At 37.8% G+C, this 14,302-nt stretch overlaps 1 protein-coding gene across 2 annotated transcripts; it reads left to right on the top strand.

Annotated features, from left to right (window-relative positions):
- Positions 1–2,915: 2,915 nt before the first annotated feature.
- On the top strand, positions 2,916–12,880 carry LOC133560756 (prostaglandin reductase 1-like). Of its 2 annotated transcripts, none has more exons than XM_061913630.1 (9): positions 2,916–3,063; positions 6,653–6,766; positions 6,846–6,891; positions 7,001–7,060; positions 7,126–7,422; positions 7,489–7,762; positions 7,821–7,926; positions 12,149–12,267; positions 12,370–12,880. In XM_061913630.1, exons 2-9 carry the CDS (start codon positions 6,661–6,663, stop codon positions 12,478–12,480), a joined length of 1,119 nt encoding a protein of 372 aa, XP_061769614.1. In that variant the 5' UTR covers positions 2,916–3,063; positions 6,653–6,660; the 3' UTR covers positions 12,481–12,880. The 2 variants fall into 2 exon arrangements, with proteins under 2 accessions (XP_061769614.1, XP_061769615.1); XM_061913631.1 differs by having other exon boundaries at positions 2,918–3,063; positions 7,255–7,422.
- The last annotated feature ends 1,422 nt before the right edge of the window (positions 12,881–14,302 follow it).

The raw sequence follows: 14,302 nt of genomic DNA, 5'->3' as shown, positions 1-14,302 counted from the left end.
AATAGTATAGGGAGAAGGAGGAAGATAGTGCCGTGGTGGACACAAGAGTGCACAGATGCAATACAAGAACGGAATAGAGCATTTAGAATATTGAGAAGAACACATAATTTCCAAGACATGATCCAATATAAAAGGCATCAAGCTAGAGTAAGGTATGTTATTAAAAAAACAAGAAAACACCATTGGAGAACTTTTTGTGAAACACTAAATAGAACAACTCCTTTAAGCCAAGTGTGGGGAATGATCAAGAGAATGTCAGGGGTCAGAAAAGAACATAAAAATCATGTGATGAAAGATGGAATGCGGAGTGTGGTAGGAAATAAAGAAAAAGCAGAACTTTTAGCAAAAACCTTTGTTAAAGTGCACAGTAATGATAATTTGAGAAATGTAGAAAAACAAAAGAGAGAAGAAACAATTAGTTTAAATATTGAGGAAATGAAGGAAGACAACGATAATAGTTTTACCAACACTATGGATATGACATTTTCTTTGGATGAAATGGTTCAAATTTAAAAAAAAGTTAAAAATACGACGCCAGGGAAAGACCTGGTGAGTTATCAAATGATCAAAAATTTAGGTAGCATCGGCAAAGAAGTGGTCTTGAAATTATATAATAGGATATATGAAGAAGGAAAATTACCAGATGAGTGGAAAACAGCTGTAATAATTCCAATATGCAAGCCAGGGAAAGATCCGGAAGAGGCAGGAAATTATAGGCCGATAGCATTGACCTCAAATTTGGGCAAAGTAATGGAAAAAATGATTAATGAAATATTAATATATTATTTAGAGTCAAAAGAAATTATAAAAAACTACCAAAGTAGTTTTCGCAAAGCAAGAAGCACAAATGACCCAGCAGTGCAGCTGGAAGAGGAAATTAGAAAGGGACAAATAAATAAAGAAAGTATAATTGCGGTATTTTTTGACATAGAGAAAGCGTATGATATGTTGTGGAAACAGGGGTTGCTGATGAAACTAAATAAGATTGGGATTAGAGGAAGAATGTACAGATGGATAAAAGACTTTTTAACATTTATAACATTATTAGTAAAAATAGAGAATGAATATAGCAGAGAATACAAAGTGGAAAATGGGACCCCACAAGGGAGTATAATAAGTCCAGTACTATTTTCCATCATGATAAATGAAGTTTTTAGTGAAGTGGAAGGGTTAGTGGAGGTGGCATTGTTTGCTGATGATGGAGTGATGTGGAAGAGAGGTAGAAATACAAATCATATAGAAAAGAAGATTCAAAAAGCGGTAAATAATGTTCAAGACTGGGGGACGGCTTGGGGTTTAAGATTCTCTGTTGGAAAGACAAAAGTCATAAATTTTACGAAGAGGAAAGTACAAAACAAGCTACAAATAAAACTCTATGGAGAAAACATAGAAGAGGTACAAGTATTTAAATATTTAGGAATATGGTTTGATAAAAATATTAACTGGTCAACCCACATCAGCAAAATAGTGGAGAAAAGTAAAAAGGTGTTAAATATAATGAGGGCTTTGAGGGGTAAAGATTGGGGGGCTGATAGGTTGACATTGACAACAATATATATCACTTTAATTCGATCTGTTATTGACTATGGATGCATTAATTATCAATCTGCTTCAAAAACACTACTTGGGAAAATAGACCGGATCCAGTCGCAGGCGTTAAGGTTATGTTGTGGAGCTACTAAATCTACTCCAGTGGCAGCATTACAAGTAGAAATGAACGAAAAACCTTTGGACATGAGGAGGGATCAACTCTCAACAGTGTATTGGGCAAACTTAAAAGGATCCAAGCAAGGACATCCAACCCGTCAAGTGCTAATAAACTGCCAAGAAAAAGAGAAGAAAAAAATGAAGTTTTGGGTGGATAATAGGAGATATATGTATCAAAGCACAAATTGACAATATTAAAGTTAGCCCTACAGTACCAATTCCTGCAATACCACCGTGGATGTATGAAAACCCAAAGGTAAACATGCAATTACTGAAGAATAGAAATTTAAATCGTTACCAGATAGAACATTGGATTGAGGAAATGTTTTTGATAACATCATGATATTCACAGATGCATCAAAAACTATAAATAGTAAAGTAGGAGCTGCTGTAGTTATCCCACAAGGAAATATAGTGTTAAATAAAAGAATCAGTGATAAACTATCTGTTTTTACGGGGGAATTGGTAGCAATTTATATGGCAGTTAACTGGATAGAGGAAAACAAAGCAAGGAAAGCAGTCGTGTGCTCGGACTCCAGCAGTGCATTGACGAGCATAAAAAACATAGCATCAGAAACAAGACTAGATATAGTTTATGAAATAGTTCAGGCAATCTACAGGATAAATAAAGCGGGAGGTGTGGTAACATTTCTCTGGGTTCCTGCTCATGTAGGAGTTGAGGGAAATGAGTTAGCTGATAGATACGCAAAACAAGCAACCACTAAAACAGAAGTAAACATGGAGATTAAGCACGGTAAAGAAGAAGTGAAGAGCATAATTAAGATAGAACACAATAAAAAGTGGCAGGATAATTGGAATAAGGAAATAAAAGGTACAGAGTTTACAAAGTCCAGAGGAGAGTAGGTGTCATGAGAGGAGGGGGTAGAATTAGGAAAGAAGAAGACATTATTACTAGAATGAGATTAGGACATACATATCTAAATAGTTCACTAAAATTGATAGGAAAACATACTACAGGGCTGTGTGATTTTTGCCATCAAATAGAGAATGTTGACCATGTTTTAATACAATGTAGGAAATACAATAGAGAAAGAGAAATACTGGAAAATAAGTTAGCAAAAGAAAATATTAGGTTAGAAGTGGGAAGTATATCAGGATTGCATTCAGAAAACATAGGATAAAAAGCAATATACACATATTTAAAAAACACTGGGTTAAATAAAAGAATATAGAGTAGGGATCCACCTCGGTCCACACTCCATTACAGTAGGTGGCGGTAATGCACACCAGAAGGTTGCTTGCCAACCGCCATAAAAACAAAAGAAGGAGAAGAAGAAGAAGAAGTTTCTCGTTAAGTTCTCAACTGCCGCCATCCTCTGTGGAGACCTCCAACTGGTAAGAAAACCGAAATATCCTAAGAAAAAAAGCAGAATGGTAATATGTGAACTGTTTTTTATGTCTACGTTTGTGTATGATACACGTTGTTTTTCTTTATTTTCTTAGTTTATTTCGAACATTACAAACATACAACATTATACATCAGGTAATTTCATCATTTCGTAATACACAATACATCATGTCCGAAAAGGAGTAGGAAGAAGCAAAGCTTATTTAATCCTACCCTTTTCCACTTCAGAGCGCCCACAAATAAAGACATTGATTCACTGACCTTCTTTACAGCAAAATATCAAAATGAGTAACACAGCAGTTTTGTAACATGTACTTAATTATTTCAGTCATTACTAACATACTAAGATGAAGAATATCTTATTTTCAATAAGTGTTAAAGTGTTTCTCATAATACTTCTTCTATGTACTTTGTAAGCACTATTAATTTGAACATCCTCTTAAACTGTATCATATCAGTACAATGTTTAACTGTTTTACTTAATCCATTCCATCTTTTAATTCCACATACTGATATGCTAAAGGTTTTAAGTGTTGTACGGGCATACAAATGTTTTAAGTTAGATTTTCCTCTAAGGTTATATTTCTCCTCTTTCGTTGAGAAGAATTGTCGTACATTCTTTGGTAGCAGGTTATAATTTACTTTGTACATCAATTTTGCTGTTTGCAATTTTATTAAGTCATCGAGCTTTAATATTTTTGACTCAATAAATAAAGGGTTTGCATGTTCTCTATATCCAACATTGTGTATTATTCTAATCGATCTTTTTTGTAACACAGTTAACGAATGTAGCGCACATTTGTAGTTGTTTCCCCATATTTCTGCACAATGACTCAGATATGGTAACACTAGCGAGCAGTAGAGAATATAAAGTGATTTTTGTCCCAGGACGTATTTTGCTTTATTCATTATTGAAATATTTTTTGCCACCTTATTTTGTATGTTTTGTATATGAGATTTCCAGTTCATTTTATCATCTATTAATACTCCCAAAAATCTGTTTTCTTTTACTCTTTTGATATTTATTCCATCTATTTGTATTCATGTCTGATGCTCTTTTTTACTGTGACCAAATAGCATTATTTTAGTTTTACTGAGATTCAAGGATAGCCTGTTTTTATCAAACCATTTTTTTAATTTGTTCATTTCTTCCGTTATTATTTGTATTATCTTCTGTGTGTTCTCTCCTGAACAGAAAGCAGTTGTATCGTCTGCAAATAAAACTAACTTCAAGTCTTTTGTAACTTTGCAAATATCGTTTATATAAAGATTGAACAATCTTGGTCCCAGTATTGATCCCTGGGGTACACCACAAGATATATCCAATCGTGTTGACATATTTTCACCCATCTTCACATATTGCTTCCTGTTGGTTAAATAGCTTCTTATCCAGCTCAAGACCAAACCTCTGATGCCATATCGTTCTAGTTTTTGAATTAAAATATCATGATTAATTGTGTCAAATGATTTTGTTAAATCCATGAATACTGCGGCTGCACATTCTTTACTGCCTATTGCATTGGTAATTTCCTCTGTTATTTTGATTAATGCTATTGAAGTTGAGATATTTGCTCTAAATCCAAATTGGTTCTCCACGAGCGTCCCACTTTTATTGATAAATGTATCTAACCTACTATTGAATAGTTTTTCTATGATTTTGGAGAATTGTGGAAGTAATGAAACTGGTCTGTAGTTAGTGAACTGGTGTGTGTCTCCCTTCTTATGAATTGGTACAACTTTTGCAATTGTCATTTTGTCAGGGAATTTGCCGGTTAAAAATGATACGTTACTAATATATGTAAGAGGTTCTGAAATGTCTTGTATAACGTTTTTTTTATTGTTACCATATGTATTCCATGACAGTCAGTTGAGGTCTTAGATTTACAATTTTTTACAATTTTGTTTACTTCTTTTGTCACCTTCTTAAGAAACATGGAATTGGGATTTCTGTCTATGAGCTCACTCAAGTTCTCAACTGACCCATCTGCTTTTGGAATTCTTTGTTCCAGATTTTTTCCGACATTAACAAAGTAATCATTAAAACGTTCAACTATTTGATTCATATGGTCATTTCTAGTATTCCCATCTAGAAAGTACTGGGGGTAATCTTTCTTAGCACCATTTTTAATGATGCTATTTAGGATGCCCCATGTCGCTCTCATACTAATATTGTATTGTCAGGATTTCCAATGCACTCGCTGGATTGTCTTTTTTTTTTTTTTTTTAATAAACGAGTAACAAAAACACGATTTCACGATCATATGTGGTGGGCTACATTTTACACATAACGTGAACGCAGGCAGGCGTGTTTGTGCAAGATGAAAACATGCATTCCGATTCAGGATTTGCGCCAACATGGCAACGTAGTAGCGTAATTATCAGTATGCCACACTCATGGAGTAAGACTAGGGGTTGAGTTACACACCTTTTTGGTTTTGGATTAAAATGCATTTCCACATGTTATGATCTGTGTAAAAAAAAAAAATCATAATTTATATTTACTTTATTATATGTGTATATATTCGTAATAAAAAAACTGACAAAAAAAAAACGTTTGAAAAAAAAAAACTAAAAACATTTCCTAATGTATATACAGTGGGGCAAAAAAGTATTCAGTCAGCCACCAATTGTGCAAGTTCTCCCACTTAAAATGATGACAGAGGTCTGTAATTTTCATCATAGGTACATTTCAACTGTGAGAGACAGAATGTGAAAAAAAATCCAGGAATTGACATTGTAGGAATTTTAAAGAATTTATTTGTAAATTATAGTGAAAATAAGTATTTGGTCAACCATTCAAAGCTCTCACTGATGGAAGGAGGTTTTGGCTCAAAATCTCACGATACATGGCCCCATTAATTCTTTCCTTAACACGGATCAATCGTCCTGTCCCCTTAGCAGAAAAACAGCCCCAAAGCATGATGTTTCCACCCCCATGCTTCACAGTAGGTAGGGTGTTCTTGGGATGCAACTCCGTATTCTTCTTCCTCCAAATACGACAAGTTGAGTTTATACCAAAATGGATACATGGATGATACAGCAGAGGATTGGGAGAATGTCATGTGGTCAGATGAAACCAAAATAGAACAATTAGGTATAAACCCAACTCGTCGTGTTTGGAGGAAGAAGATTACTGAGTTGCATATCAAGAACACCAAACCTACTGTGAAGCATGGGGGGTGTAAACATCATGCTTTGGGGGTGTTTTTCTGTTAAGGGGACAGGACGATTGATCCGTGTTAAGGACAGAATGAATGGGGCCATGTATCGTGAGATTTTGAGCCAAAACCTCCTTCCATCAGTAAGAGCCTTGAATGGTTGACCAAATACTTATTTTCCACCATAATTTACAAATAAATTCTTTAAAATTCCTACAATGTGAATTCCTGGATATGTTTTTCACATTCTGTCTCTCACAGTTGAAGTGTACCTATGATGAAAATTACAGACCTCTTTCATCATTTTAAGTGGGAGAACTTGCACATTCGGTGGATGACTAAATACTTTTTTGCCCCACTGTATGTATATGTTTACATATACAATATTTGTGTCATCCACGTTTTTGCTGACCCACAGGTGGAATCATGGTTCAAGCCAAGACGTGGATACTGACCAAACATTTTGAGGGCTTCCCCAAGGAAAGCAACTTCCAACTCAAAGTAGTAGATCTCCCCGAGCCGAAAGATGGAGGTGTTATTTATTATTGTTGCCATATTTTTAAGTCTCACAACTGTAATATTAAACCATAGTGAAATATTCTGTGTTTCAGAGGTGCTATTGGAAGCATTGTTTCTCAGCGTTGACCCTTACATGAGGTGTGTCCAGATTAATCAGAATCAGACATACTTTATTATTCCCCTCGGGGATTAATAAAGTATGTCTGATTCTGATTCTGCAAGCGTACTGACATGTTTGATTCCTTAGGCCGTTCAGCCGTGTCCGCATGAAAGAAGGAGATGTGATGATCGGAACTCAAGTGGCCAAGTAAGGAACACACAAAGAGGAGAGCGCAGCTTGCAAAAGTTTTCAACAGCAGTTTGTTTACCCAGGAAACAAACTGTCCAAATGCTGGTGGCTGACTCATCGGGCTGCAGCTGGAATGTTTTTGATTTGTCATTCAGGGGATTTTTCCAGAGAACTTCTTATACTGCAGGGGTTTTTTTTTTTTTTGTCTGTAGAGTGGTCCAAAGCAAAAATGCCGTGTTTCCTGTCGGGATGCATGTGGTTGGTCGTAGTGGATGGCGAAGCCACACAATCTCTGATTGCTCCGACCTCGTCCCCGTCATGCCTGACTGGCCTAAGGATGTCTCACTGTCCTTGGCTCTGGGCATCATCGGCATGCCCGGGTAATGATGATAAAGCATTTCCAGAAGGCATCCCATAATCATGTTGTTCCAACCTGATCTCTCCAGATTGACGGCTCTGTATGGACTGGAAGAAGTCCTTGAACTGAAGGCGGGCGAAACCTTGCTGGTGAACGCAGCGGCAGGGGCGGTGGGCTCAGTGGTGGGGCAGATTGCCAAGATTAAGGGCTGCAAAGTGGTGGGCTCGGCCGGGTCCGACGCCAAGGTGGCTTTCCTCAAAGAACTGGGCTTCAACGAGACCATCAACTACAAAACTGTGGGCTCCTTGGAGGAGGCTCTGAGGAAGGCCGCTCCCGACGGATACGACTGCTTCTTTGAAAACGTAAGCTTAAAACACATTGTTTACCCACTCTGATTCTCATTTTGGGTGTTCACTTAAGGTGGGAGGCCCCTTCTCAAGTGTGGCCATAGCCCAGATGAAACCTTTTGGGAGGATTGCTGTGTGTGGAAGTATATCTACGTACAATGACACTGATCCTCAGACTGGTATGTACTGAACACTCTTGACTAGTGTTTTTCAACCACTGTGCTGCGGCACACTAGTTTACCGTGAGATATTGTTTGGTGTGCCGTGGGAAATTTTGCAATTTCACCTAATTGGTCGTAAAAATATGTTTTGCAAAGCAATAATTATAATTTGCAATGTGCCGTTGTAGAGTGTCTGTGCTGTCTGGAGATCATCAGAGTAACCATGTAATGCTCTTCTGTACCAGTAGGTTGCTTTGTTAGCCTACTTTGAAACAAGAGAAATAATGATGGTTATGGTTTGAAGTCATATTGAACAATTGTGTCAGGTATTTTATGAGAATGACTTTATATTGTCCATATAGGCTATTGAGTTTTTTTTTTAAACATTTTCTGCTGGTGGTGTCTCCCGTGTATTGGTTACTCGGGTCACAGGACAATACCGGAATCATTGTAAGGGGAATTTAAGGCATACTTGCCAACCTTGAGACCTTCGAATTTGGGAGATTGGGGTTTGGGTGTGGGGTGGGGGGGCCGAAGGGGAAGGAGTATATTTATAGCTAGAATTCACTGAAATTCAAGTATTCTTATATATATATATTTATATATATATATAAATAAATAACAGAAATACTTGAATTTGAGTGGTCATTTATTTACACATGTACACACACATAACACGGCAACACTCATTGTTGTATTTGAAAGTGCGATGCTTTGCAGCCAGTAGCACAGCCTTTGAAGGAGCATAGGTATGGGCAGCATCTGTGAAATTTAATTTGCGGGAAAGGAGTGAGTCTAGGGTTGAATTGTCCATTCTATTCTCTGACACTATCTTTCTAAGCATGCTGTGTGGCACGCACAAAAGTGCCTTCATCAAATGCACCAGAGTCTGGAATTTGCTATCTATCCCTAGCATACCCCTTCCCTTTCGATCTCTTCTGGATGAACTGAAATTCTTGTTTCCAATCATTTTGGAACTTGCAAGCGTACTTCTTCTTCTTACTCGTCATCGCCATGACTGTCTCTTCTTTGTTCCTCTGCTGCGTCTGTGTAATGTTTTTGGACATCACTACTAGTAATGTCCAAAGACATAACACAGACGCAGCAGAAGAACAAAGAAGAGCGTGCCGGCTGGAATAAACACACGCTGAGAAATAGCTCCGCGCCTGCCTACTTTATGGGTTATAAATAAACCTATGGATAACGGAGACATATACATCCATCCATCCATTTTCTACCGCTTATTCCCTTTCGGGGTGTCGGGGGGCGCTGGCGCCTATCTCAGCTACAATCTGGCGGAAGGCGGGGTACACCCTGGACAAGTCGCCACCTCATCGCAGGGCCAACACAGATAGACAGACAACATTCACACTCACATTCACACACTAAGGCCAATTTTAGTGTTGCCAATCAACCTATCCCCAGGTGCATGTCTTTGGAAGTGGGAGGAAGCCGGAGTACCCGGAGGGAACCCACGCATTCACGGGGAGAACATGCAAACTCCACACAGAAAGATCCCGAGCCTGGTTTTGAACCCAGGACTGCAGGACCTTCGTATTGTGAAGCAGACGCACTAACCCCTCTGCCACCGTGAAGCCCTGAGACATATACAGTGGGGCAAAAAAGTATTTAGTCAGCCACTGATTGTGCAAGTTCTCCCACTTAAAATGATGACAGAGGTCTGTAATTTTCATCATAGGTACACTTCAACTGTGAGACACAGAATGGGAAAAAAAAATCCAGGAATTCACATTGTAGGAATTTTGAAGAATTTATTTGTAAATTATGGTGGAAAATAAGTATTTGGTCAACCATTCAAAGCTCTCACTGATGGAAGGAGGTTTTGGCTCAAAATCTCACGATACATGGCCCCATTCATTCTTTCCTTAACACGGATCAATCGTCCTGTCCCCTTAGCAGAAAAACAGCCCCAAAGCATGATGTTTCCACCCCCATACTTCACAGTAGGTATGGTGTTCTTGGGATGCAACTCAGTATACTTCTTCCTCCAAACACGACAAATTGAGTTTATACCAAAAAGTTCTATTTTGGTTTCATCTGAACATATGACATTCTCCCAATCCTCTGCTGTATCATCCATGTATCCATTTTGGTATAAACTCAACTCATCGTGTTTGGAGGAAGAAGAATACTGAGTTGCATCCCAAGAACACCAAACCTACTGTGAAGCATTGGGGTGGAAACATCATGCGTTGGGGGTGTTTTTCTGCTAAGGGGACAGGACGATTGATCCGTGTTAAGATAAGAATGAATGGGGCCATGTAGCGTAAGATTTTGAGCCAAAACCTCCTTCCATCAGTGAGAGCTTTGAATGGTTGACCAAATACTTATTTTCCACCATAATTTACAAATAAATTCTATAAAATTCCTACAATGTGAATTCCTGAATTTTTTTTCCACATTCTGTCTCTCACAGTTGAAGTGTACCTATGATGAAAATTACAGACCTCTGTCTTCATTTTAAGTGGGAGAACTTGCACAATCGGTGGCTGACTAAATACTTTTTTGCCCCACTGTATTATTGTCTCCTTCTTGTTGTGTGTGTGCAGTTGCGTACTGAGTTCCAAAAGCCATAGATGTTATAACGTGAGTGGGCCGACACGCTGTTTATATGGAGGACAAGCGGACATGAAGACAGGCTGTTCTCACTCAGGTCTGGCTGGAAATCGGGAGAAATTTGGCGGAATGATTGTCTCGGGAGATTTTCGGGAGAGGCACTGAAATTCGGGAGTCTCCCGGAAAATTTGGGAGGGTTGGCAAGTATGACTTAAGGGCGGGGGACACAGGATATGATGACACGTGTTGTGTATTGGACACCTGGAAGTGGAAAAAGTAAGAGCAAGAATAAAAGGCAGAAAAAGACCATACACTTTTTTTGTTGTATTATTTTATTTTATCATTATTTTTTATTGTGCTCTGTTTGTGTTATGCTGTGTTTGCTCGTTTTTTCTTGTGTTATCTTTTAACCTGCACATTGTACAGCACTTTGGCTACCCTGTGGTAAAATTTAAATGTGCTTTATAAATAAACTTGATTTGATATGATTTATTAAGCTTGGATTGCTAATAAGTGACAAGTTTGGCACACAACCCTGGATTTTTTTCAATGAAAAAAATGTGCCTTGTCTCAAAAAGGTTGAAAAAAACACTGCTCTTGACAATCTGAGGCGACACCTTTACATATTATCCCACTTTTTCCAGTAGAGGGCGGCATTTTACTGCTAACACCGAAGGAGACATGCACTTCAACACATTACACTTTATTTCCATCACAACAACCGCTACATAATTTTAACAAAGTAAATACAAAACAGAATATGGTGGGTGCCAGAAAGAAGCAAAATATTCTAATGTCCTGCCCCCATCATTTGGATATAATAATCTGATTCTGTTTGTACAGTCTTACGGGTGGGTCTGCAACCCAAAACGTTGAAAGAGCCGTATTGGACAGAATACACAAAAAACAAATCCGTCGGGAGCCGCAAAAAATGAAAGCCTTACAACAGTCATATCATGAAGACAACACATGACCTAAGTGTCTATATTAGCTTTAATGGCCTACTATTAAAATGACTATGTGTCGCCGGCTGAAGCAAATCTTCGTTGACAGAAATGTATTATTTTTTCTGCACATTTTTACAACATTAGAAACCATTACTATATCAGAGGCTACTCAGAAGGTGAGATAACTCCTGGAAATTACTTTCAAAGGTAAAGATGTGTGTGTCCATGTTAAATGAAACGGCAGGCTGTCTTCTTTTAATAGATGTATTACAATCTTTGGCAAGCTGGGTAACGTTTGCTGTGGTCTAGAACAACATGGCACACAAACAACTATCTGAATGCAGCCATTATTACCTAAAGATAATGTGTCATGAGACATGCAACACTAAATTATATACAAAGAGGATGAAAGTAAAGGAAATTAAATTAGCTCAAATATACCTCAAAATGAGGCATAATGATGCAATATGTACATACAGCTAGCCTAAATAGCCTGATTAGCTTGCCAACTGGTCAATAACATCAACAAAGTGCACCTGCATGAAACTTTTGGTGGACAAAATGAAACAAAGGAGTGGAAGATTTTACATGTAAACAAACTGTTGCGTCACTGTCCACACTATGGTGAGTTCAGGAACCGTCGAAATTAGTAGGACTAAACGATGTGAATTAAATCAAAAGCTTTACCGCTTAATGATGTTTGTCTGTCTTGCCAGGACCATTTCCACACATGACCATGATTGTCAAGCAGCTCAAGATGGAGGGTTTCATGCAGAGCAGATGGGAAAAAAAGAACCCGGAATCCCTCAGGAGGCTGATGGGATGGCTGAAACAGGTTTGTCCGCATGTTGAGGGGGAAAACAGCATTGTGTCCATATGTCTGTGTATTTTTCAAGTTAGATATTTTGATTCAGTTCTACCTTGATCCTCTTTACAGGGCAAACTGCAGAATCGGGAGCACATCACAAAGGGCTTTGAAAACATGCCGGCCGCTTTTATGGGGATGCTGCAAGGAGAAAACACCGGCAAGACGATTGTGGAAGTCTAATGCGGAACACAAGAACCATAAAGATGAACAGTATTAATCATTGTATGAAGGACTACTAACCAACATAATGTTATCATATGCTTTTTATCGTCTTCCATTTCTATTGGCCTTTTTTTAATATGAATATAAAACAAACCTTTGCATGGCCGAGCTTGTTTGATCTGGAAATTTTCAAGCCTGTAATTTGAGACTGATTTGAATTTCACTGAGCTGCGGAGATGAGAGCATCGTCGCTATAGTTACAAGAGATGCAGTTTAGCTGCTATTGTGCCCGATTACAGCTGAGTGGAGCAGCACAATCTGCTCCACACATGTTGTGCTGTGGAAACTATTAATTTAAAGTATCAAAATCAATCTATACAGTATATTTTAAATTTCCAATAAAATTACTTCAATAAAATGACTCATATTTTTTTCCCCTCACTTCAAGTGACTAAGACAGCTGTGAGACATAAGGCAATCCCCGAGGCCTATCTTGGGCTCTTGCGAAGAAAGGCTGAAACTACTGTTGTTGTTTTTTTAAAGGAGTATTTTCTTATTAGGCCCACAAATAGATCAATAATTGGCAGCAACATTGACGTGTAATTTTAAAACAAAAGCTCACAATTCTCCAATTTTTAAACTACTTCAGCTTGAAACATAGTTCTCTATTTGGGAGATTTTAATCATTTACCTCCGAGCTGATGATTTTGGTTGTCCTGAGGAATTTGGAGGTAATCCTCCTTTTTCATTGCGAAATGAGTCATTTACAGTACATGGAAATATATTTGTAAATAACTTATTGGTTTACAAACGGTGTCTGTAACACCGCAGTAAAACGGCTGATCAAACAAAACAGAAGTCATCGTCATGGACGCACTAGCAGCGTAAGCTAGCTCTCTAATCAGCAGGTTGGATCTGCTTGATCTCCAATCAACAGACTCAATAACTCCATGGTGACCTCCTGAGGAATTTACTAAGGATTTGTTTGAACTGAAACAATACAAAAAGAATGCAATTGTAAGTTAATAACACAGACACTTGTAAACATGTTAGCGTATTAGCAAATGCTAACGACGCTAGCTTTATTACGTTATGATAGCATGTACAGATATGCAAGAAAACACTCCTTCGGACATAACACATGGGACGGTTTAGTTCAGTGGTTCTCAAATGGGGGTACGAGTACCCTTGGGGTACTTGAAGGTATGCCAAGGGGTACGTGAGATTTTTGAAAAATATTCTAAAAATATCAACAATTCAAAAATGTATTTTTTTATGAATGAATGTTTAGAATTAAGTTCATGAATCCAAATGGATCTGTATTACAATACCCAAAGAGGGTACTTTAAGTTGATGATTACTTCTATGTGTAGAAATCTTTATAATTGAATCACTTGTTATTTTAATATCTTTTTTTCCAAATAGTTCAAGAAAGACCACTACAAATGAGCAATATTTTGCACTGTTATAAAATGTAATAAATCAGAAACTGATGACATAGGGCTGTATTTTACTTCTTTATCTCTTTTTTTCAACCAAAAATGGTTTGCTCTGATTAGGGGGTACTTGAATTAAAAAAATGTTCACAGGGGGTACATCACTGAAAAAAGGTTGAGAACCACTGGTTTAGTTAGTATACATTGTTTTAGTTATATTCTAAAACTTACATACGTTGCTCAGAGTGATGAATGACGAATTCATACAAGTAGAAACTCTATTGACGCCTGGAAGACGGAACAGCACTATAACTTCGGGTTCAAATCTCAGTCTAAACAGAAGGGCACTGCAGCATCTCCAGTGAACATTTGCCTAAAAGATGACGCCAAAGCACAAACAACAC

This window comes from Nerophis ophidion, linkage group LG10, assembly GCF_033978795.1.
Source record: "Nerophis ophidion isolate RoL-2023_Sa linkage group LG10, RoL_Noph_v1.0, whole genome shotgun sequence".
NCBI classification, from domain to species: Eukaryota; Metazoa; Chordata; class Actinopteri; order Syngnathiformes; family Syngnathidae; genus Nerophis; species Nerophis ophidion.
The sequence above is the reverse complement of the archived record's forward strand: the minus strand, read 5'-3'. Positions and strand labels throughout refer to the sequence as shown.